The 25,963-nt window shown below is 42.2% G+C and overlaps 1 protein-coding gene across 1 annotated transcript in view; it reads left to right on the top strand.

Annotated features, from left to right (window-relative positions):
* Nwd2 (NACHT and WD repeat domain containing 2) overlaps positions 1 to 25,963 on the top strand; it is a 158,459-nt gene that overhangs the window by 114,069 nt on the left and 18,427 nt on the right. The window contains exon 4 of the mRNA XM_021163584.2: positions 25,305 to 25,508. Within this exon, the coding sequence (XP_021019243.1) occupies positions 25,305 to 25,508 (204 nt within the window). The remainder of the gene's footprint in view (positions 1 to 25,304; positions 25,509 to 25,963) is intronic.

A 25,963-nucleotide genomic window follows, 5' to 3' on the forward strand; every position in this document is an offset into this window, starting at 1 on the left:
TCCATGTTGAGTCCCTGGAGGGCTGGGGGTGGGGGACCTTCCACTTTAAATGAAACAAAAACCATTCTCATAAAAGCCACTCTCTCAAGCCTCTTTGACTCTTTCTTCTCATACATTTCTTTTCTTTTTCTTTAAATGTTCATATTTTATATCTTACATATGTGGGAAGGAGTGATAAGTGTGTGTTCACTTTCTACAAATTTATTCATATTAGTACGATGACCCATCACTCTTACACAGGACTAGAAGCCAGAGCCCAATGCATTGGGATTTTAAGTTCTGCCTCCATCGTTTTGGAACTTGGTGATTAGATTTGAAGTCCACCCTCCACTCTGCCACCTCCACGTTGACAATGTCTACCCTATTCCGAGTACTTTACCTTTTACACAACCTTCCTGGGCCTGTTTTCTCAGATAGAAAAAGGACGTAATGCTTGCCTCGTGTTTGGTAGTGGAATCAGAAGAGAACCTGCCCAGACAGTGGTCACTACTCTTCCCAAAATCCTCTCCTTTACAAAGTCCATGTGCTTTTCTTGTAACATAAATGGCTTCTTGTCAGGACATAAAATTAACACTGAATCAGATGTATGTTTAGTTTTACAGAGTTCAAACTTTAGACTTCCACTTTCATTCCTCAAATGTGAGAGCGCCATCTCGTGGCCAATTCACAGAATGTAACCCGTGGCTAAGCAGTGCTTTTCAATTTGTGGGTAAAGAATTTAAATGTGGGGTGGGAGGTGAAGGGGGGGAAAGGAGAGACAGAGGAGGGAAGGAGGGATAGAAAGAAAGAGACAGATACATCCCATAAGAAGATTTTATTGAAATATTAAACTAAATGCATGTTAGCACATTGGATGGGGTATTCGGTTTGTTTTGAGAGTGGGTAATCTTTGAAACACAGCATCACTGTTCTGAAAAGCTCCGTGTGCAGTAAGTCAGCACAGGCACTGGGCTTCGTCTCAGCAGAACATCAACGTTCCTAGACCCATTTTCCCCTCCTCCAGAGATTCTGGTTTGTTGGACCAGAGCCTACTCAGATAATTACCTGTGTCACTGTGTCCTAAAGCCACCAACACTTAGAAGCAGAAAAGACCTTAGACGTGATGGCCACTTCTCAGTTTAAGTCACACACTAGAAATCTTACTGGTCATCAGTGGGAAATCTTCAGGAATGACTTTGATGATCATTTCAAAACCTGTCAGTACACATTTAGATTCCACACATGTGTCATCTCGTTAGTCAGAAGGCACTTTTGAAAGGAAAGGGTGGGATCGTGCTACTGAGTGGTGGCACTCTAATCTCTGAGCCAAGGTAGGTCCTCTTCTGAGTCTGAGTGAAGTAATTTTATGGAACTTAGCGGGTAGGCTTTTCACTTGCAGTTCATTAAAAATCAGACTGTGTAAGCGCCACGGACTCTTCTTTGTTTATTTTCCCAGTGTAGAGTTCGGAGGCGTTTACTGTCCCGTGCCTGCGTACAATGAGATCAGTTCAGCCACTGTTACTTACTGCATCACAAACTGCATCTGTGAGCTGCCGCTTGCCAACAACTAGGAAAACATTTGTAAGGGCCATTCAAAATCCCACAGTATAAAAACATGATAATTAAGCAGCATCGTATCCACGCTGAAGGATTCTGCTGTCTTCTAGGCGGGAAATGAGTGGAGTTTCACAACGGGAAGCACAAAAACAAAACAAACAAACAAACAACAGCACAGCCAGAGCAGCGACAATGCACAGTAACCCCCGACTCGCCCATGGGTTCTGGGGATTTGGCTACCAGCAGTCAGCCACAGATGGAAAATATTAGTACCCATCCCGGTTCTTTGAAGAAAGAGGCCACTCTCGTGTATTGATTACAGTGTATTGTTATAACCATCTTATCTGATTGTTATTCCCTGGCTGTGCCTAATTTTCAAATTACACTTTATTGTGGGCATGTATGCACTTGAAGAAGCAGCCCAGAGAGAGGTGGGTTCTCCCACTGCTTTCAGGCATCCCTGAGGGGAGAAGGGTGGGACTGAAGTACAGCCTTATCTCTGTTACTCTGATTAAAACACCAAGGGAGAAGCAAATTGGGGGTAGAGATGGTTTATTTTTAGTATGCATGTTCAGGTTACGGGCCAGTCACTGACGAGAGTCAAGGCAGCAGGAACCGGAAAGAAGGAGTCATAGCCACAGTCAATAGCACAGTGAACACGCCTAGCTAGATTCTTAAGCCAGGAGGAGGTAAAGAGAAGGGAGCCAAGACAGTCAGCTGTGTTATTATGGACCAGGACCGTGGTGGACCGTGGTGGACCGTGGTGGACCGTGATGGACCGTGATGGACAGTGATGGACCGTGATGGAGTCAGCTCTGTGAAGCTGGAGCTTAGCCCTCACAGTACTTGCTTTCCCAGAGCCTTGTGCTCAGGAGGATGCTCAGCAGGTTCCTCTGTAGCAGACAGTTAGCTACCTGGGCAATGTCTGATTGTGTCCACCAGGCACAGCTGGCCGACACTTCTTTTGTTGTTGTTTTGGTTTTGATTGTTTGTTTGCTTGCTTGAGAAAGAGTCTCACTGTGTAGACCAAGCTGGCCTTGAATATATACAGATCCACCTGCATCTGGCTCCCAAGGGCTGGGATCAAAGGTGTATGCAAATACACCTAGCTATTTCTAATCTCACTCTTGTAGAATCTCCAGGAACCAAGTCTCTCTCTGTCTCTCTCTGTCTCTCTCTCTCTGTCTCTGTCTCTCTCTCTCTGTCTCTCTCTCTCTCTGTGTCTCTGTGTCTCTGTCTCTCTCTCTCTGTCTCTCTCTCTCACTCTCTGTCTGTCTCTCTCTCTCTCTCTCTCTCTCTCTCTCTCTCTCTGCCCTGGGCTGACTGTGAACTTGTGGGCTCCTCCACATCATCCTGACCCCATTCTTAATCTGTCATAAAAGTATCTAGCCATCCTTAATCAAATAGCTAATCGAGCTGGCACTGCTTTCCCTGTCCAAACCATTGGCGGCAGCCCACAGAACCATCAGAAGTGAAAAAGGCTGACCAAGAATGTTGGCCTTGCTTCTTAGAAAACAAAAGGGCCACTGCAGGGTAGTAGCAAACATCCTGAAGAAAGACCACTGACCTTGATTATAATCAGCTAAGATGGGATTCAGAGAAAACTGCCTTTCGGGCCTTGAGTAATCTTCACTGCGCTGCCCTTTCGTCCTAACATTTCTATCAGAAATTCTACAAAGGACACTGCCGGCCATGAAGCAAAATTTTCGAACCCATCCGCCAGGAATTTCAGCCGTCTTAAATTTTTAAGCCAAAGTCTTTTGTTATTTCCTGACCTCTATATTATCCAAAATAAATAAATAAATAACTTTGTCAAACAATAGAGAAACATTTTTTCAATAGAGCTTACAACTTGAAAATGCCCAGAATAGATAATGCCAGCATATAAAAAACACAAAATGGATGTGAATGCCACCCCAGAGGTGAGACAGGTCTCTTAGTAGGGGCCAGTGCATCTTAATCTCCTTATTAAAAGACTTCATTAAAAGGATGAATTCTGAAAAACAGCTAGCACTTCACTAGCTTGAGTCTGGGGGGTGCTGGCTCCCTAACCCCCCTTTGTTTGCACTCTTCACAGCTCCTAACACAGCCAGGACTTTGTGAGCTCCTTCTCCTTCTGTGGTTTTCCTCTTTACCAGCATCCAGCTCTCAAATCAGATCTATGTCTCCATAAAGGTCAGATTCATGCCTCGGGCTACTTTAAATTCATGTGATTCCTTTGGTCTTTTGGGCAAGCATTAATTCGTTACTTTGGAAAAGAACTTTGGGAAAAAATAGTCCTTCAAACATGAGTATTATTCCTTTCAAACATCCTCTGATGAAAAAAAACAAACAAACAAACAAACAAACAAACAAATAAATAAATAAATAAATAAATAAATAAATAAATGTGACATGAGAGGGCAAGGCACGCTGTGCTGTCATGGAAGCCTTAGCAGTAAGTTCTAATCCTCCCCAAAGCCTTCTGTCCTTCCACTTACACCACTTGAGCAAGAGTATGGTCTCTCCTCATTATTACTGCGTCAGGATATGCCTTCATTATGAGACTCTGCCTCACTAATATTTCCCTTATCCTATGCCTTCTTTTCATCTGATTAAACAAGACATCACAACAGGGAGAGCAAACACATTGCAAGAGAAATAGTTAAACTACTTAATAGCTAGCAAGCTCAGTATAGATGCTAGACACACACACAAATCAGTTATTGATACATACAAGCTGATAAAGCATCTCTGTGGCAGAAATAAGCTTTTTTTTTTTTTTAGAAGTTATAACCCCAGGTTCGAGTTTCTCACATCTAATTAATAGCAGTCCATATACTAGGTCAGAACACTGTACTGAGTGCTCCGCAATCACCAATTCATTTTTCTCCTTCCCTTATCTGAAAGCTAATGCTGGCAACAATGACAACAGGGACATAAATGTGGACTGGGAGAGTCACATCTGCCTTGATGGGCTCATTTCCTCAAAACATTATGCAGAGCAGCCTGGCTTCCTCCAGTGAAACCTCTCCACTTTAGTTCTTCCCAGACCCTTCCTCCTTCTCCTGGCCTTTGTAGTCTGTCAGGGTGGTAGTTGCCCAATACAGAACCCAGAGGGAACTCTCTTTAAATTAACCGGCATGCTGGTGGGCATAACTCAGCTAAGGACGTGTAAGGGATAGGGTGGATTTGCATCATTACCTATAAACATACTTCACTGGCTTCCTTCCCCAACATTAGCATCTCTCTCAGAGAAGTCTTGCCATAACCTGCTTCTCAGTACCAGAAGGTCCAAGCCCATCTTAATCAAATTATCATCCCTGAGATCCACTTGAAAGTTGTCTCTTCTGGGTACAGGCTCTCAGATGTACCCTAGTATATAGGTCTGGTCAATTCTTAGGTTTTCCTTCATCCAGTTCCTGGGCTGCTGACCCTCAGCCTTCAGATCAATTAAGGGAGAGGGAAGGGGATGAAGGGAAAAGAGTGGACACTTAAGAGTCTTAGCCAATCACCTGCCCTCTTGTACTCATCCTATTGGAGGTCTCCATTTTGGCCAAAGCACTGTTCTCTACTGTCTTCATTGGGACTTCTACCCCAAGTCCATCTTTTACCCTGCCGCTCATCTTGTTTTCATTCACTGGTAGACTCCCCAGCCCTGGCAGGTCACCTTCTTAGAGGAAGTCCTATCAAGACCTCATCAGGAGGACTAGAGCAGGAGCTCAGAGGTACAGCACTTAACCAGCACGTGGGGCGCTAGCATCCATCCCTAGTCCTAAGCATGCTTTGGCTGCTTATTGAAGGTTTTCACTCTTTCTCTTGAGGTCCCCTCCCCCACCATGTGGCTGCCTGTCTGCTATGGAGCTGACCTTCATTCCTGTTTAACTCGAATGACATGGCTTCTTCTATCATATTCCTTCTTTGGACAGCTGTCAGGATTTATAGCTTGCCTGCCCTGGGATTTTTCTTTTAAAGTCTAATAAAATTGTCCTCAAGCTTTAAAAAAAAAAAATGCCTGGAAATGGAGTATTTGTCAGAGCAGTTTGTCTGAATACTCAGTACTTAAGCCCACAGGAAGCTCATACTCCCCATGCCCCTTACCATGCAGGTCCCTTGTCACCAGCTCCCTGAGTGTGCAAGTGCTTACCAGGCAGGCCCCTTTAGGAGGGAGCTGTCCTTAGGCCACTGCCCTAGCAGGGTCTCTAGAGTCACAGACCCTTCTAGAGCTCCTGGGGTTATATCTGGGGTTCTCCGGAAATCTGTTCCGCCACCCAATCTCCTCTCCACTCAATACCACCTCCACATCACCCACACCCACCCCTGCATTCATGACAGGATTCTCTGAATGTCTTTAACTCATCTTGTAAGCCTCCACAGGAAGGCTCTCTTTTGATGGAATTAGAGATGGAGGGCAGGTCATTCGATTGGGGAAAAGAAGAAAGCAAAGGGTCTCCTCCAGCACACAAACACACCACCACCACCAAAGACCCATTAAAATGTCTCATCTCCTGCTAAGCTGGATTGATGTGAGGGGATGGAGAAGACAATGTTAAGAATCAGATAGGAGATCTTTTCCAGGGCAACTCCTCTGTCACGTCACAAGACCCAATTTCCCTTGCTCCCTGAAAAATCCTGATCTATCACTGAGATCCTGTGGTGGATCTCAGTTTTTATGGATCACACTAGCCAGGTCATAGCAAGGCCAACACCTTGAGTCAGTTGCTAATTTCGTTTTTTAAGTAGTGAACAAGTGACCCACAGATTTGATCAAACTGTGGTGCAGCCGTCGCTGTGAAGGTGACGTTTAGACACAGCAGACTTGGCTTTCTGCATGCTGCTCTCCAAAACATGAGCCTTGTGCAGCAGCTGAGGCCTGGGGAGACAGACAGACTGACATCCCCAAGGATAAGGGGCATGTGCCTTTGGGTATCTTCGGAGCAAGCCAGCCCTTACCCCATGGAGCTCCACCTGTCCACTCACCCTTTGACTTCTCTGTTCCCCAAAGCCCATTAATATATTAATATGTATATATATTTTTTTCCTCAGGGGAACCTTGAGGATCACATCCCTGTTTAGCATTTCACAAGGGCTCTTCCGAAGACTTGCTTGGCTCAGTGGAGCCGCTGTTGTTTACCTCAGGCAGTCAGCAGATTCCATCCATCAAGAAAAATATCCACTCATCAGTACCTGAAGTGTTTCTCAGGACTTGGTGAATACTTCAGAGCTGCCCCAGGGTGACAAACACATAGAAACGAGAAGAGTTTTATACAGCCACATGCACTGTCCATTTGATGGAGGGCACTCCAAGGTGCCCTCCCTAAACTGGGAATTAAATCTATCATGCTCAGCCCCAGCATATCCTCTGGTGCCACCCAGACCTATCTTTGAGCACAGGAGTAAAGTATCTGGTACTAAAGAGAGTGATTTCAGAGCCCGTATTAGCAATTCCCCAACATTTGAAGGATTCTTCACACTGCCTGTGGCTCCCTGTAAGGACAGAGTATTTTCATTAACTGTTGTTCAAATAAATTGTGGTTCTCCAGCATGCTTGTCCCTAGCAACCTGTTACGCTGGTAACAGTGTCTACCCCACCACTATACTGCATATTTCTGTTGCTCTCTTGTCCAGTGCCTCTGGGTTGTATATCGGCCACACTATGAGCACAGAAGGGCCTCATCATTTGGTGGGAGCATAGCTTCCGAATTAATTCCTAGTTGAAGACAGACTTCCTTTTGCCCCAAAGCCCAGCCTATGATGGAAGCACTCCTAAGTTTAATTCCATAATTGAGCAAATGGCACAGTTCCATCACCACCATTTCTAATTAAAAGAGTTCAAGTTTACTAGATGTTTGCTATAAGCAAGGCATTGTTCACACTACTCCATTCAAAGGACTTAATCATCCTCATAAACCTTGAAGGATGAGTGAGGTACTAAAGTCGCCGCTGGTAAAACCTGGCACCAAGAGAGGCTGGGACCCAGCCAGGGTTACGCAGCTACGGTTACCCAGCTACTGTGGACAGGCTTCAGGTTCTAGCAATTTGTTTCCAAAACCGCTGTTCTTTCCCATGGCGTATCATCCTCCCAAAAGAACATCATATCTGGAGATTTATTATGTCTTCTTAGCCTATAAAAATGTAGAAGACTACATTTTTCAAGATTTTGATTATTTTTTTACTAACCGACACTAAAATAGGCAAAAGCTTACTAGCTAAGCTACAAGATGCTGAAGGCAAAGGACTGTCTCAGGAATGCTCTCAAGTGGTGTGCTTGGACAAGAGCAGAAGGTTTAAGTCGGAGAATCCTGGGTGTCAGGATGAAGAAAAACTAGGAAACTCGCTATCTTCATCACATAATAAAAAGGAATCTTGATACTCTGTAGGGGAAAGTGGCTGAACTGTTCAAGGAATTTGGTTCTTTTGGTTTTTTTTTTTTTTTTTTTTTTTTCAGTGCTGTGCTTTGTGAGTTTAGAAACAGTGTAGATGTCACCTTTGAAAACTCAATGGGAAGGTTGTGTCTTTAATAAGTCTTCCCCCATCCCAACCCACTCATGAAATACTCAAAGATTCACACATGTCTTTATTCATGAGTCATGTTTGGATTTTTCTGGGTGACTGAGCTGTGGAAACCAGCTGATTAAACATCCCTGGCCATCTTCAGTTCTGGGAACACAGTAGAAGACCTGGATTCAGCCAGTCATGCACTCCTCCTTAATGCCATTTTTTTTTAATTCTCAATGTCTCTGTCAAGTTAAACATATTTTTATTAATTCAATTTGTTTTTAAACAGTTTTCAACATGTAAGTAATGCATACTAACCATTCCCACCCCCACCCACCAGCCACACCCTGTTAATCCCCCGCCCCTCACTCCTGCCTCTCTAGCTCTAGCGTGCTCTCTCACTCTCTCTCTCTCTCTCTCTCTCTCTCTCTCTCTCTCTCTCTCGCTCTCTCTCTCTAGTTCATGGTTCATGCATAATCTTTTTGTTTGGTACCTACTGAAATTAGCCAGAGATCTCTGTATAACCATGTGTTTGATGATATCCATTGCAGCCTGGTGGGCTCAGTAGTGGTTATACAGTAAAAGATAGGAGGTGTGTGAGCCCTCCTCATTCCCGAATTCATTGTGAAGAGTTCTAGTCTTTTATGAACTCAGGAGATGTAACACTAGTTGTTGTAAGACATATAACACTAGTTGTTGTAAGACATATATATCTAGATCTAGATCTAGATGTGTGTGTTAAACAATTAAAATTTGTTTGCTTCTTTTAAGACCTGTGTTCACTAACATGTTTTTTTATTAAACTTACCTTTGAAAAAATACAAAGATTTCTCCTTGAGATTCCCTATTTGAAAACCTCATCACTAAACGTAATGGTCAAACATGCCTCTTGTCCCTTACTTTAAAGGAACCTCCTTGCTGATTTCAGAACTCTCCCTCCCCCTGTTGCCTTAGTCTTGATAGGCAGGAATTTCTGATCTAATCTAGAGTGGTCACATTTTTCATACTGCAGCTTTCAGCGGATAATATTCATCATAAACATCTGTCTGTCCATCCCTGGAGTAATTGAACTCAGACCAATGTGAACAAATCAAAGGATTACTGAAGGGTAACAATACACAGGACAGTACCAGAGAAGTTATGTACAGCCACATAGCCATCTACGTGATGATAACTTGAGTCTCCAAACTCTTCTCCCCAGAGCAAGAGTTTAAATGTATCATGCGCAACTCTGGGTTTCCTCTGCTGTCACCCAGATGCACTAAGAATAAATGTAATTCCTTTAGTCATTGGTCTATACCACACATTCCTGCTTACAAGTGGGGCTTCCCTTGCTTAGATGTAAAGAGGACCTGGATCTGCCCTTAACCTATGGAGTCAAGTGTCCAGGGCTGGGTGGGGCCTAGAGACAGCTGTGCCAGAGATGCTGAGGTAGGACCTACTTTGAACATGCCTGCCCCAGGGCTGCCACTCTCGAGCTTCAGGGCACCTTTTTTTTTTTTGTCCCGCCTGCCTTTGAAATCAGCAGGAATGGGGTCACTGAAAAAAACGCATGGTAATAGAATCCATATCTTCAATCATGTCAAAACTCGAAGCCTTGGAAATTGAGTCTAAACAGACACATATGGGCAAATTGCTTCTCATGAAGTTCTTTATTGGTTTGCTTCCCATGTATTCTAATACTCCCGGTGTTCATCTCCAAATATGTTGCTATCTGTCCTGTATATTGTAAGAAATGAAGAAACCCAAAGCTAATCGTTCAATTTCCCCGGCAGTCCTTCCTGTGGGAAAAGGAAGAGAAATCACCTTTCTGGGTTGTGTTTTGGGGCTTCAGGTTCCTTTCAGCACAGATTTTTTTTTCCATTTTCCTTTGGCTGTCACCCAACCCTCTGTGGGAAGGAACTGCTCATCCATAGTCAGAAAATCGGAGGGGGTGGCATTTATTTTCTTCCCCAAATGGAAAAGAGCCCTCCATCATCATCAGTTCACTAGGAAGTGATTTGATTTCTTTCAATGAACAGTCCTGATGCTTTCTGAGGTTTAAGAAGCTAGCTAAGAATGCTCAATCACTTCCACTAACTTCCATGTGTGCTTGCTTTTGACAAATGGGCATTTCATAGACGCCTCCATGGAGGGTGTGTGTGGGGGGTGTGGGTGTGGCCATTAGAGCATTGTAAACCTGGTGGGCCGGACATACTGCTACTCACAATTCTTGAAATGAGAATTAGAAGAAGTATGCCTTTCCCTGAAGAACAATCATAGCTCTAGGTTGTTTGGTGGTGTTCTGGTTTCCTACAGTTAGGCTTAAAAGTGTGAGCACAGAGAGCCTGCCTTCCACGTCAGGAACCTGAAGGAGTCAAAGACCTGTTCCCACGATGGCTGACTTGTATACAATCGTCTGAAGATGGGCATAGCGCCTTTCAAGGGTGGTTGCCGTCCTAATTCAAACACCTCTCAGAGGTTCCTCCATCTCTCGGTGCCATTACACTGGAAACTATCAATCAACATGAATTTTAGTGAAGACAAACCACATTCAAACATATCAGGACGTGGCTTGTTTTCCCTCTTTATTGAAGAGTAAAAGAAGTGGCTACTATCTCCATATCTCCTATATCCATATCTCCTATCTCCATATCTCCTACTTGAGGAAATATCATCACTTTCATTGAACCTAGTTTTCTGACAGTCTTAGTGCTGGGGAAATCTAGCAATGGGCTAAAGATCCCACCTCAGCCTTGAATACTGTTAAGGTTTGCTGAGAAAAGCAGTTTGTTATCATTTTGCCAGGTTTCTAACTGTTTATTAAAGCTGTTTCTTAACTATGAAATTTTGCTAGGCTACTGACTTCACCTAAAAGGTCTGCCTCCATTCCAACCCCACCCTAGTGGGGCTCATTTAGTTGGGACCCCTTCAAGTTCTGCTTTCTGTCCTCACCCTTCCTTCTGATGAGTTCATTTCCCCAAAGATAGTGCGACATCTTACTGAGTCCAATACTCTCTTTGTCTCTCGTGACTATGTGCCTCTCTTCTTTCCCACCAAACCTGTATCCCCGTAGGTAACTATAATTATTCACAAATAAATGTATGACATCCTGTCCACAGTGTGAAGCCTTGTGGGGGCCTCTTGCTCAGATCATTGGCCCTCTATCTCCATGAGCCCATACTTTCATCACATCACTTCTTCCCCGCACACTTACCTGTATGGCTGGGATCAGAGGAGTACTTATCTGCAGCATACAGAATTGTCAGGGAGAAGAAATTTTAGCGGAGTGACTGTAAACCTCTGTAAGAGAAGGGTCTTTTTTTTTTAAGGATTACACAGTTTGAACATGAAATCTTTTTTATCCAGCACAAGCCAGTTCATTTTGCAGTCTAATAGGGGATCATTCTAGCCTAATAGATTGCCACCAGAATCTCTTTTATTTAATTAAAATTTAAATTAATTTTTAATTTAGACTGGAGACATGGCTCAGCAGTTAATAGTACTGACTGCTCTTCTAAAGGTCCTGAGTTCAATTCCCAGTAACCACATGGTGACTCACAACCAACTATATTGGTATCTGATGTCCCCTTCTGGTCTGTCTGAAGACAAACAGAGTGTACTCATATACATAAAATAAATAATTCTTTGAAAATATTTATAATTGCATCATGTTTACCTTATATGTCTTCCAGCTTAGCCTTCTCTTACCACCTCATTCCCCCACAAATTCACACCCTTTTCTTCTTTAACATTGCTATTATGTATATACATACATACATAATACATACATACATACAACCTGTTGAGTCCATTCAGAGTTACCCACACATACATGTTTCAAGGATTGACCACTTGATATTGACTAACCATTTAGGATGACCATCCCTGGAGAAGACTAATTCTCCCTCTTTCAGCCATTGTTAATTGCTTTTAGCTCTTCATCAAGGGATGGGGCCCTGTGACATTTCCCCACTTACATTGAAATTTTAATGAAATAGAATAGAACAGAACAGAACAAAACAGAGAAACATGCCAATGGCAGAGAACACAGTTACTCTCTCAGAGACCTGATTACTGGATCTTTGCCCCAGCACTTTTGATTCTACAAGCCTGGAGTAGAGACCAACACTTTCCCTTCTTATGTGGATGTATGTGTGTGTGTGTGTGTGTGTGTGTGTGTGTGTGTGTGTGTGTGTGTGTGTGAACATGGTCGAAACCCAATATGAGTTCTACTCTGTAGCTGTGGCTGAAGATGGTTTGAGGGCCATTGCTCTACCTCATAGATTGTAACATGAGGTCTACTGAGAAAGAGCCTTGGTGTTCTGACAGCCTTCATCTCAGAATAATTTAGCATCCTCTCAGGTTGGTGAGCATATACCATAGTTATGTCATCATCAACGAACTGAGGGATTGAAAAACAGACACAACGAACAGTGTTGAGCTGAGCATACTGATTCAACAGAAGACACAGGGAGACAGTACCTGACCCAGAGCCAGAACCCAGATTCTAAATTCCAATGTGATTGCTTACCTAATTAAATAAGTGGTTTCCAAGCCAGTTAGTTCATCCTAAGTGTTATCAAAAATACTCCAAAATCTATAAATTTGTAAATAGAATTTTACAAATAACTTCATATTGCTCTTATACTGCAAATACACTGCGGTGGTTGTCTTAAACCCAAAATAAGCCACAGCTACCCCAGGAGGAAAAAGGTTGAAAATGATTCTTGGGTGCAGCCTCAGGGAGAAAAAAACATTGAAAAATATTCTTGGATACAGCCCCAGGGTGAGAAAAAGTTGAAAATGATTCTTGGGTTCAGAATGAATTTTAGTAGAAAATTATCTCCCAGCCCAAAGAAAACAGTGAGTTCAGATAATTTCATCAATGATGGGGAAACCCTTGGGCAAACAGGTTTGTAGCTGGTAAAATACAACTTCAACAAAACTTAGCCCAGCCAGGTCCAGTGGCAAAGGCCTGAACTGACTATTATGGGAGGTTAAAGCAGGAGGATTGCAATTTTGAGGCCTATCTGGAATTGAGTAGAGTTTAAAGCCAGCGTGGATAATCTAGTGACATCCTGCCAAAAAAAAAAAAAAAAAAAAAAAGGGCTGTGGCGTAGCTGTAGCTCAGTCATAAATGTCTTGCCTAGTACTCATGAGACCCAAAGGAAGGGGGGTAGAAAACTCACCTGAAACTGACTAGAGAAAGGCTGTCAGTCTTTGAATAGTGACCACAAAAGATACTTGAAAGCAGGATTGGCCAGATCTACATGGGAAAGCCTAGGGTGACCATGACTCTCACCTTAGGGATTCTGAGAGATGGCTAAACAAAATCCACAAGGTCCCAGCCCTAGAGATTCTACCTCAGTAGGTCTGCATAGAATTTAAGGAGAAAATGTGCATTCCTGCCAAATCCCCAAGAGATGCTGACAATGCTGGCCCTCACAATGGAAAAACTGATCAAGACCATCCGCTTCTCCAGCCAACCAGGGATGTGAGAGGGAGGGCAGAGGAGCAAAGCCAGTGAACACCAGAGACATGCAAAGAGAGTGGGATATAGCGACTTGCTCTGGGTCTCAAAGCAACAATTGCCAAAGATCTGGGGAAATCTAAATAGGACCTGACTGTGGAATTTGTTTAAGCGGTGTTAGTTGGTTCTGCTAAGTACAATACTATGATATCATTAAGCATTTCTTAAAGTTAGAAATTCTTGCTAAGGTATATTTTATCAAGTCACATAGTCCTAATGATGGGTGAGACAGACCAGAATGTTGCCAGATGAACCATCTTGCTGGCCCATACCAAGTTTTCCCATAAGTTCCAGGGACTGAACTTAAGTCCTCATGCATACACAGCAAGCACTGTACCAACCAAGCCATCTCCCCAGCCAACCTCCTAACTGTATACAGAATAACATTATCATCTGAAGATCAGCCTTTGAATAGCCACCATCAGCCCTTTAAAAGATAAAAATTATATATAAACAAACATAAAAAATAACCTTGGGACAAGGGAGACAGGTCAGTGACTAAAGTGCTTGCAAGCATGAGGACATGAGATTGAAACCTCAGAACCCACGTTAAAAAAAAAAAAACATACAACAAAGATAAATTACCTCCAAATGACTTATTCATTTTCATTGTACATATTGTTGATGTGAATCCCCTGGAGCTGTAGTTAAAGACAGTTGTGAGCTGCCGTGTGTGTACTGGGAACTGAACCTGGATCCTCTGAAAGAACAGACAGAACCCTTAACCACTAAGCCATCATCTCTCCAGCCCAGGAAATCACCTCTATATTCTAGAGATAACTATACTAGAGCCCTGAATCTCACTTTCTCAGATGTCCATTCACACCCAGTCGCCAGCTCCATAGGAGCAGCTATGTTGAGGTTCCCAGGACCTGTTTGATCTTATAATAGAAGACTGCTAGAGGCCAATACAATGACAGCAGGGAAAGTGACAGCTCACAGGCTTGACATTTACAGAACAAAAACAACATACAAAAGAACTGAATCAACATATTATACAATGCTAAATTATTGACTAATTCATCAATAATACACAAGAGCCAGGCCCTACAGAGTATTTGTGTGGCAGCCTTAACTCTGAGTCTCTTATTTGAATCAACACTGCGTGGAAAGACATGAGAACCTTTAGCCTTCCATCTCCTGCAGCCAGCACATTGCATTGTGGAGAGGTTAAGCAGCTTGTCTAAAGTCACTCTGAAGAGAGTTTTTGCTTTAACCACTGTTGGTACCACTTGTTTGTGAGATGACCTATACCCAATGTCTTCACTCAAAAGACAATATATAAGTTCAGCATAAAATACAGCTTTGAATATATATTCACCAATTTCCTATCAACCATGATCCACGTAGCTGCTCCTGCCAGCTATGGCCTGAGTGGTGTGTTGAGAATCTCTCAGCACAGTGTGCTTTCTCCAGTGTGTTCCTGGGGTCTGAGGATCCCATTAGGGTGCTGGCTGCTCTCTATGTTCCTCCATGTTCTTCCAAGGTGTTTGATAGAACCCTTTTTCTACAAGGTAATAATAGCATAGGTAGGGATATGATACATTCTAACAGCATGGGTAGAGATACGATACTTTCTGGTCTGATCTTTCACTTTTAAGGTCTTTTACCCCTCCTCTTTAGCCATTCAGGTGAGTTGCAGAAGTGCTATCCTCTAGTCAGCGATCCTTGTTTTCCTGTGGTGGTGGTGGTGGGGGGGGGGGTATTAGAAATCTTTTGGTTTCAGACTTCCCAACCCTTTTCCAGAGTGTTTCTGCTGTTTGTTGTGGCTGAATTCAGGTTTCCAGCAACTCTCTCCTAGGTTCTCCCCATGCGTAGTGCTTAGAGCAAGTCAGAGAACTCCTCCAGTAGATGCATCTGTATGCTTAGCCCTTCTTGTGTCTTTGCACAAACTTAGCTTCTTTATATGAAAATAGTTCCCATATATATTTATATATATTCACATAATATATAATATTATATATAACATATAATATACACTATATATATATTGTAGAGAGCAGTACAGCATCCTAACAGAATCTTCAGACCCCAAGGAAAACAGACTAAAGAAAGCATATTGTGCTGATAGAGTCTCAGCACACGACTCAGGCCATAGCTGGTATTTTATATATATGTGTGTGTGTGTGTGTGTGTGTGTGTGTGTGTATAATATTTATATATGTGTATATAATTATATAATATATATTACTGTATATTATGCTGATACTTATATACTATAGATACTATATACATATATTCATTTAAGAGTTCCCAGCGTGCCTGAAGTGATACATCAGCTATCTATGGAAGAACATGACTTTGGAATTACAAGACCTGATCCTGCAGTTAACTTGATGTTTTACCAGCTGTGGGTTCTTAGATATATTGCTGATCCTTAGAGATTTCAGTCTGATGCATGAGCAGTAAATCACAGCATTGTTATAAGGGTCAAATAAGTTAATGTATTGTAGGGGATTCTGATGCTTTGGTAGGGAATCTGCATGCCCATATGCTAAGGTCCTTGTTCCCAATTGGTTCATGATTGATCAATAAAGATGTCAGTGGCCAATGGCTGGGTGGAAAAAAAGAGGTGGGACGTCCAGGTTCCCACAGGCAAGGAGAGAGAAGAGGGCAGGAAGAGGAGAATTGAGATACTTGGTGGGGGCGGGGGGGGGGGGGGGGGAGAGACAGAACAGACTCAGAGCTGCAAGGGAGATCTTCTAAAATGTAGGCAGAAATGGAAAGTAACCCACAGAGAGCAGCCTGAAAGCATTCTGGACATCAAGACCAATGGGCTCCACAGAAGGTAACTGAGCACAAAGATGAGGAAATATTTAGAAGTGTTGAGCAAGGAATAAAGGTAACTGGGCAACTAGGCTGAGGGACAATTTAGAGGTGTTGGGCTAGGAGTAAAGGGAAGGGCACATTAGCTGTAGGAGGCTTAGAAAAGCCCAGACACTGAGCCAATAAGACAGGCTAAAAATGAGATAATGTCTGTGTGTGTCTTTCATCCAAAGATCCAAGAGAACCTGGGTAGATGGCTGGCAGCATGGCATGCCCTGGAACATTAAAGCAGGATAGTAAAAACTAAACACTACAAAGTATATCTGTAGTTCATAACCTTCTTGTGTGTGGCAATCCAGCGATAGCAGATAAATGGTTTGCTACTTTATAAATACATATAAGATACTCAACATCCACAACTCATAAATGTGAAATTCCAATTAAAGATTAGGCATAAAGAGAACACTTATCAATTGCAGCAGGGTTTTTGAGCCCCAGATATAGTTAAGAACACATGTTAATAACACTGTTGTCATCGTTAAGGCAGTGAATATTCTATAAGCCAGTTTTCCCTGTGGCAGGAAAAGCACAGACAAACCTTTCCCTTCAGTCTTGTCTGTTCCATACCCTGTTACAAAGAAGAAAATGCTCTGAGAACTGTGGACCAGTGTCATGCTTGATCAATCCAACTTTCTGTATGGCTTTCAAAGCAGTGAGAAGGGCCCCACACTATACACACAGACCTGTTGAAAGAATGCCAGCAAACCTGGACAGGGATGACCCTTCAAGGCAGCAGGATGAGAAGCCAGAGCCTGTTGTAGACCAGATGTGGTGGTAGGAATCTGAGTTGGGAAGTGAAGATGTGGTGCCATGTAACTGAGCTGGAATAGAAACTTCACCAGGAAGACAAGCCAGGTTCCATGGGCAGAGAAGTCTATGTTAATACATATGGAACTGGGAACAAGAATATAGTATGAGTTACATTTATGTCAACTGGGCATAGTAGCTCATGCCTTTAATCCAAGCATTCAGGAGGCAGAAGCAGGCAGATCTCTATGAATTCAAGTCCAGCCTGGTCTACATAGTGAGCTTCATGCCGGCCATGGCTACATAGTGAGATTTTGTCTAAAAATAAATAAATAAACTGAATAATCAGTCACTTCCAGTAATGAGATATACCTTTCCTAACTGCTCATTTAATGAAGGAGTAATTAGTGTGATATGACTTATAGAAGCAAGAAAATCTTGGAAGAATCTAAATACATACCAAGTATGAGCTGGGGAAGTAACTCAGTTGAAAGAGTGCTTGCTTCTAGCATGTATGAGGCTCTGGATTTGATCCCTAGCACCGCATAAACAGGGCGTTAGTGAGCCACACCTATAACCCTAATTCTCCAGTAATGAAGGTCAGCCTTAGCTACAATGTAAGTTCAAGGCTAACCTAGGTTACTTGAGACTAATTTATTTTATGTATCCCAACAAAAGCAACTTAGGAAAACGCTTATTTCCCTTCACAATCGGGATTATATTTGTAGGAAGTCATCAGTGTGGAAAATCATATTAGCAGGAGTCCAAGACAGTTATCACACTGCATCCGTAGTCAGGAAACTGATAGGAAAAAAATTAATACACACATTCTTGTGCTCCCCCTCATTTTTTTTACTCTTTTACAGTTCAGGATTCCATGCCTAGAGAATGGTGAGTGCACAGTGGTTGGGTTTCAACTAACAAAATCAAAATAGTCCCCAACAGACACACCCACAGGCCACCCTGATTTGGAAATTCCTCAGTAAGACACTCTTCCCAGAATGGTTGTGTCAACAATTCAAATTAGCCATCACAGAGACCCTATTCCTCACCTCCAAAAAAACTGTTTTATTTATTTGTTTTCATTTTTAAAAAATGATTTGAATATGCTACAAGATGTTGAGTTCACAAACTGGCCTATGGAGACACAGTCAATTTATTCATTCATTTGTATTGTTGTCTTTCTATTGTTTTGGTTTTCTTTGTTCTTTTTTTCTTTTTTGTCCAATTTCCCACGAATTAGAAAACTACAAAACTGTAATTACAGTGAGCTATTTATTCCCAGTTTTCTCATTTAGAACGTGAATAGTAAATCAAAGCCCCATAGAGTAGAGCCATGACATAAGCTAACAATAGTCTAATGTTTTTGTGTACAAATCTATGCACAACAAGCAGTAAGATGAATTTCCAAAAGTAGAAATGTTTAGTGTCTGCCACATTACATGCTCACTGTGGCTGTACCCATTTTCATTAGCACTCTCTCCCTTGTGTATGCCCTTTCTTGTTGCCTGGAAGCCTCTAGGTATCTTTGCTGTGTTCCTCAGTAGACTCGATCATCAAAATGATCCTATCTTACCAGGGTTTTTACTTGCAATATTCACAGCCACAATTGTGACTATGAGTGATCATTATTATTTTTCTTGCTCACTGGAATTTTTTTTCTTACATGAGTGGTCTCCTTATGGCATGGATCCATTTTTCTATTTATTACAATTTTACCTCAATTTTTTCCAGTAGTTGTTTCCTCTCTTGTGTCTTCTATGAGACCACTCCACTCTTCTCTTTGCCTACCATAGAAATTAATAGCTTTGTGACCTGTATCCACGTTATTATCCCCCTGTTGTGACTGTGGACTCTCTAATCTGTACATGTATTAATATTACAATCTGAGAGAAAGATCACGGGCTGGAGAGATGCCTCAGTGGTTAAGAGCACTGACTGCTCTTCCAGAGGTCCTAAGTTCAATTCCCAGCAACTACATGGTGGCTCACAACTATCTGTAATGGGATCTGGTGCCCTCTTCTGGAATGTCTGAAGACAGCTACCGTGTACTCATATAAATGAAATAAATAATCTTTGAGAGAGGGGGGGAGGGAGAGAGAGAGAGAGAGAGAGAGAGAGAGAGAGAGAGAGAGAGAGAGATCATGCCAGTCATGAGCCAACTGCCCTGGTGGGCCAGAATCTAAAGAGTCCTGAGACTTTGGTGTTCAGATTAGGGATTCCTGAGAAAGCTAAGAACAATTGAACACCTCCAAGGCAAATTGCACCTTCAGTTAATATTTATTGAATAAATGATTTCTGGAGTCCACTTTTCTAGCCATGCTCCTCATCTTACCTACATGTCCACATTCCTAGCTGCCTCCTGGGTACACTTGAATACACTCAGACTTCTGATATGGCTCCACTCCCTCTCAAAAACCTGGCTCCTTGTTTACGTCCATTATCATTCTCTGGGCTTTGGGGTTTCAGTCATCCTTAAGAATTCTGCAGTTCTTAATGGCTAAGGTTAGTGCTGTGATCCGTACTGTAGCACTATGACCTTTGCCTTGGCTCCACCCCACATGGTTCTATTAGCCAGTCCTTCCACCGTGTGCCCACTGCCCTTGTTCTGATGGCTCTCAGGAGTAAGGACTGTTTTCAGCACCTTCCAATTAATGAAGCTCCCTCTCAGACAACAGTACCCTGCAACAGCAAGGCATAGCAGAATTATTACTGATAAAAAAACTGTTCAGCAGTGGGCTAAAGTATGTCAATTTAATAACCATAATTAAATGATAAGTGTCGGTTTCAAGAAAGAAGGCTTTCAAGAAAGAAGGCTATGGTGTGATTCTGATAAAGCTAAGAATTCTTAGTTGTCAAAGAACCTATTGGGAAGCATTGTTTTAATTATTCTGCTCTGTCAAATGTGTTGACAAATCATTTCGTCTTTGTCTTCACTCCCATCATGCTGTAGTATCAAACATATCTCATCTCACTTTGACACCATTGTGTGCTTTATGCCTGCATCGCTCACAGAATGTGTGAGTGAGTTTCTTTGTTTCTATATCTCATTTTAGGTAACTGCGTTTGATACATGAAGTTATAGGCTCATTCTGTAAGAATTGTGAGAAGTGAATTTTTTACTATAGATAGTGACAGCAAATATCTAATTATTATAACTATCAAGAACACCATAAATTATCTAGTTATCTGGGTGAATGGATACTTTGAAATGAAAACTATGTAAATTCATATCCTAAATATATCTAGTTCCATCCGTTCTCAACACAGTTAATCTTCATTACCAGCCTGAAAGGATTTAGAAGCAAATCCTCTTGGCAAGTCTATAAGAGTTTTCAAAGACGTTTTACTGAGGAGCCAAGGCCCAAACTGAATGTGGTGACACCATCCCATGGACTGGGCTTCTAAATGGAAAAGGGGATGGAAGAAAATGAGCTGAGTACCAGCATCCAACTCTTTCTACTTCCTAACTAAACATAATGGGAGCAAAGGCCCCTGTGCTCTTGAACTCACAGTCAGAGCCATCCTCACTGATACACCCGGCCTGCCATATGGATTATGTTCTCAAGCCATAAGCCAAAATAAACCCTTCCTTCATAAAATGACTTTTGAAAGGCATTTTGCTATATTAATAAAAATATATGTGTAATACATTTCTATACATGAAATATATATATATATATATATATATATATGCATACATATCCAGGGAACTTGGAGGGATGGCTCAACCATTAAGGGGTTGTACTGTCCTTGCAAAGAACCCACAGTTGGCTTCCAGAACCCATGTCAGGCAGCTCACCACACCTCCAGGATATCTGCCACCTCTGGCCTCTGCTGGCACCTGCACTCACAACACATAACCCCATACAGACATAGATGCATACACATAATTAAAAACAAACGTACAATATGTCTATGTTTCTAATAACGGAGCTATAGACAACTTTCAAGATAATTTCCTTACATCACTTGTTGCCTGTGGTGGTTTGAATCCTAATGACGTTGGTCAGCTCGAATGTTTGTATATTTGGCCCTGAACTGGTGGAACTTTTCAGGAAGGATTAGGAAATAATGCCTTGTTAGAAGAGGCACGTCACTAGAGGTAGACTTTCAGGTTTCAAAAACCAACACCATTCACAGTTTGCTTTCTCTGCCTAGTGGTTGTGTCTAAAGATTTAAGCTCTCAGCTTCGGCTCCAGCACTGGGCCTGCTGACCTGCTGCCATGCTCCCCACCATGGTGGCCAAGGACTATCAGGCTCTTGAGCTGTATGCCTCAAATTAAATGTGTTCTCTTATACTGACGGTGTCTTAATCATGATGCTTTAGCACGGCAATAGAGAAATAATAGAAACCGAGGTGACAATTTGACCTTTTAATTAGGTTACATCTTGATTGTCTCTAATGTGGACATGATTTAGTTTGTAATTAATTTTAGCCACTTGTTATTACTCCCCAATTCATTACCACTTTCTCACAAACCTGTAATAGTCACAGTTCTCCAGAGAAACAGAATGAACTGTGAGTGTGTGTGTGTGTGTGTGTGTGTGTGTGTGTGTGTGTGTGTGTGTTCTGTTCATCCAGCTTTAGGCATGTTCTCCCTTCTCAGAATCGAGTTGTTAAATTAAAAGTTCCCTGTGCAAGTACTGATGCTACCGTGTCTTCCTAGAGAAATGGCCTGGAGCAGACGAGTTGAGTTCTATAAACCCTGGGGATCCTTTTCAGCAACTCTACCTAGATTACAGGATCAAGCACTAATGAGATCACCCAGAAGGAAAGTCATACTTAAAGTGGGAATTTTTCTCCTAATAAGGAAAAGAGAAGCTTATGGTGGAGGGGGTTTGTCTTCCCAGTGATGATTAAGTCTGAGACTAGGGCATGTATAGACTATGTGTTCCTGCCACCACTGGCTTGGGGATAAACCAGAGACCTCTCTTCTCTGTTCCTGCTGCCCCCATGTCCATGTCCATGCTCCCATGTCTGATGGCCCAGGGAACACCTGCTCCCTCCCTATAACGAATGATACCCCTAACCTCACAGTGAGTCACATTCCAGACACACAGTTCATCAAACCCATCAAGGATACTTCAGTCGTTCTACTGTCTGCTACAGTAAAATACTGTACACCCTCACACCAGGCCCAACGCCCGAAAGTGCTCAAGCCCAGACAGAGCTAACTGTACATAGAGCCGGGGGAAGGGAGATCAATATTTGCCCAACAGAACAGAAAAATCAATGGAGAGGAAAGAAAATGTTATCTCTAAGCCTTTGAAAGCAGTGGCTTAGACATGCCTGTACCAGCAGGCACAGAAGCAAAGAGAGGAAGAAAAGCAAAGCCTTTGTGCGTTGAAGCTCCTGGTTACGAAGAGCTTAATATCTGGGAAGCATTTCTTTCTTTTTTATATACCTGTAATGATATTCACATAGCGAATATCGAGAGCCAGTTCGGAGAGCTGGAGAGATGGCTCAGCAGTTAAGAGCTCTTACAACTCTTCCAGAGGCTCAAAGTTCAGTACCCAGCACTCACGTGGAGACTCACAGCCACCTATAATTTCACTTCAAGGGGATCCAAAGCCTCTTCTGGCCTCCACTAGAACCAGGAAGAGGTATGATGCATATGCATACATGCAGGAAAAAAAAACATATACACACTCAAGTATGTAAGATAGAAATATTTTTAAAGGAGCTATTGTAAAGCAGATAATCTGAAGGCATCCGATACATTACAGTGTTATGTACTCACTATTTCCAACAAGCACCAAAGCACCAAAATATATTTCTTACACTAAAATTGTTTGTGCTAAAACTATACCCAGAACACGTGCTCACTTTTTTCTTACACTTTTCTTCATCCTTGACTCTCTAGATTGTATTTGGACAATCAAATTCTTGCTTCCCACCAAGCTTACAAGGTTACCTTCAGTGTTTAACAATGAATCGATGTACATTCCACATGTGGTGAGGTGGGGGAGAGAGGTGACTATGGAGTTCTATATGCAGGAAAACTTCCTGTTTATGCTCCCCTGTACATAGACAGACTGCTTAGGCAATTCAGTGAAAAAAATTAAAACTTATTTTGTGCCTATGCATTTCTTTGGTCACAGGTTCCAGGCACATATTCATTTGTAATAAAAACAACGCAAAAGGACACGAGGTCCCTCAACTTCTCAATAAATGTTTATCGAGAAAAAACAAGTTTGGTGTTTGCAGCCAGAAGGATGTAGAAAATCTGTTTCTCCTTCAGTGGTGAAAGGAGACAGTGGACAGACAGGCTGACACACTGTCATAGTGTCTGCACCCACCTCAAGGTCATTCATGGCTATTGTGAATGCTGCTCAATCCAGAAAGGGTCTCACTGGGATTACATCTTGCCATATACAGTCCTACAGGGCTCGGGGTACAGCGTGGCTTCCTGGTCCTGCTCTGACCTATTGATCACTAGTTAGACTTGGCAATGGTGTCAGGTTGACACTCTCTAAACCAACACTCTCCATCCCTAATAAAAACTCGTGTTTTGCAAACAACTTGTGTTTTACGTTAGTCCTATAAATACCAAGAACCCAAAAAGTCTTCCTCAAAAATGTATCAGCAAAATTTCTTTCCTTACTGTCTCTCAAATAACAAGACTAAGGTAGACTCTTGTCTTATTTCGAAAAATAACCAAGTCATGATTTATGACTGTTCCACCTAAAGGAATAATCAATGGATGTAAAGAACGAAGAGCAGAACAATCCAATAAATAGCTTTAGTCCTATCCAGCATGCTACTGCTCCTATAAAGTTCTGTGTTACCGTCATGCAGTAGGTGCCCAATAAATGCTTATTAGTTGAACTGAATTAGGAAATTTTTCCTTTAGTCATCTTTATGGCATGTATAGACTCACCCCATCGATCAAATAACTATAATGTTTGGTGCCAGGTGCTCCACTCAAAGAAACAATTATTTTTAAATAGATTTCGATTTTTGTAATGATCCATTCTGTTCCCAGCGCTTCTGCTTCAGTACCTGCCAAACATCGTTCATGAGACCATTAATACCCACAGTGCACACACGCACAGCTTCTAAAGCTTCTAAAGTGAAACCTCACTTTAGAATGCAAGCTGTAAACAGGCTATCTTGGGAAACCTGCACCTACTCCAGGGTGTATGCTGCTGTCCTTTTCTCTTCTCTTCTCCTCTCCTCTCCTCTCCTCTCCTCTCCTCTCCTCTCCTCTCCCTCTCCCCCTTCCCCTCTCCCCCCTCCCTCTCCTTCCCTCCCCTCCCCTCTCCTCCCCACTCCTTCCCTCTCCTCCTCCTCCTTCTCTCTCTCTCTCTCTCTCTCTCTCTCTCTCTCTCTCTCTGTGCTTAAATTTAAATCCACATTAGTCTCCTCTTAATAAACTCTAGCTTTTACAACCACCACCACAACAACAATAATAATAATAATTATTATAATAAATGTAAATTCCTGGTCTGGTCTTACTCCCATGTTCCCCTGCGGTGTTTTAAGTCTGAGTGGGGACTCAGGAATCTACATTTTAACAAGTATTCTGAATGACAGTATACACTGTGATGGACCACTCTCTAGTCTTATGGGCAAGTCTCAGAGAACAGGGAAATAGTGTCTTAGTTTACCTGTCCATTTGCACTATGTGGGTATTATTGCCTTGCCTTCATAGAGCACTAAGGTTTTCTGTTTGTTTGTTTGGGGGGTATTGCTTGTTTTTCTGTGGAGCTTTTTGCCTGTTTAATTGGGGCCAGTTGTCTGTGTACAAACCTGAACTGTCTCAGTGGGGCTAGGACTAGTGCTGGACCCAGCCACATCACCTTCTGTCTTCCCTGGCTTTGTGGATCTGGGGCTGAGAGTCATACCATCGTTCTGGGCAGAGCAATTCCCGTGTTGGAGGCTTTGCATGTTTAGAATTTTGTAAGGTTCATCATTTTTCTTTGCCAGAAACAAATCTCAGAGTAGAACAGCTCTCATTTCTCTAAGTAAACTTTGAAGGATTTGCTGTAAAACTTTTGAATTTGCCATGTCTGACTGAATAGGTAAACTAATTTCTCAGTATATTGAGTAATTATAGTTGGTCTAATTTTACTTATGAAATCAAGTATACACTGTGATGATAAGAAAGAATTGACCTAACAATGTGTCTTGCTGTTTACAGATATTTATTGAGTGCTGCCATGCTGTAGGTATAAAATAAACTTTCTGGTTGATACACAGGGCCTCTTAGGTGAAAAATATGGGAACATTCGAATCCCTGGGGAAGTAGAAGCTTCAGAGTTTGAAATGATTTTGGATGCTGCTGTCGAGGCAAAATTAGAGACCAAGTTACTGGAAGATTGGTACTGTCGGGATGAGAACTCTGTGCCAGCAGCCTATTACCTCAGACCCAGGCTGGAGGTGCCAAGAAGCAACAAAAACTCAGTAAGTCTGATTTCTCTGACTTTCCCTCTAAGGTGATTTTCCTTCTGTCTGGGGTAGATTGCAAATTACACTAAATGACAGTCATAGGTTACAAACGCTCTCAGGGGATCTGAAGACATTATGATTTCGTTAGCTCTAGTTGGCATAAGTCAATCAGGTTATGTGCCTGTAATGTGCAAAGTCACATATCCTATTAATTCTCAAAATCATTCCACTGTTATCTTACCAGTGTATCTTCTACTACCTCCTGTCCTGGTTAGTTCTTATTGTCAACTTGGCTCAACCTAATGACACTTGGAAAGAAGGAATCTCAATGAAAGATGAGCCTCCATCAGATGGGCCTGTGAGCCTGTCTGCATAGTATTGTTTTAATTGCTCATTGATGCAGGAGGACATCACTGTGAGCACGTGGTCCCAGGATACATAGAAAAGCAGGTTGAGCATAAGTCAGGGAG

The sequence above is a fragment of the Mus caroli genome, chromosome 5, assembly GCF_900094665.2.
Source record: "Mus caroli chromosome 5, CAROLI_EIJ_v1.1, whole genome shotgun sequence".
NCBI lineage: Eukaryota > Metazoa > Chordata > Mammalia > Rodentia > Muridae > Mus > Mus caroli.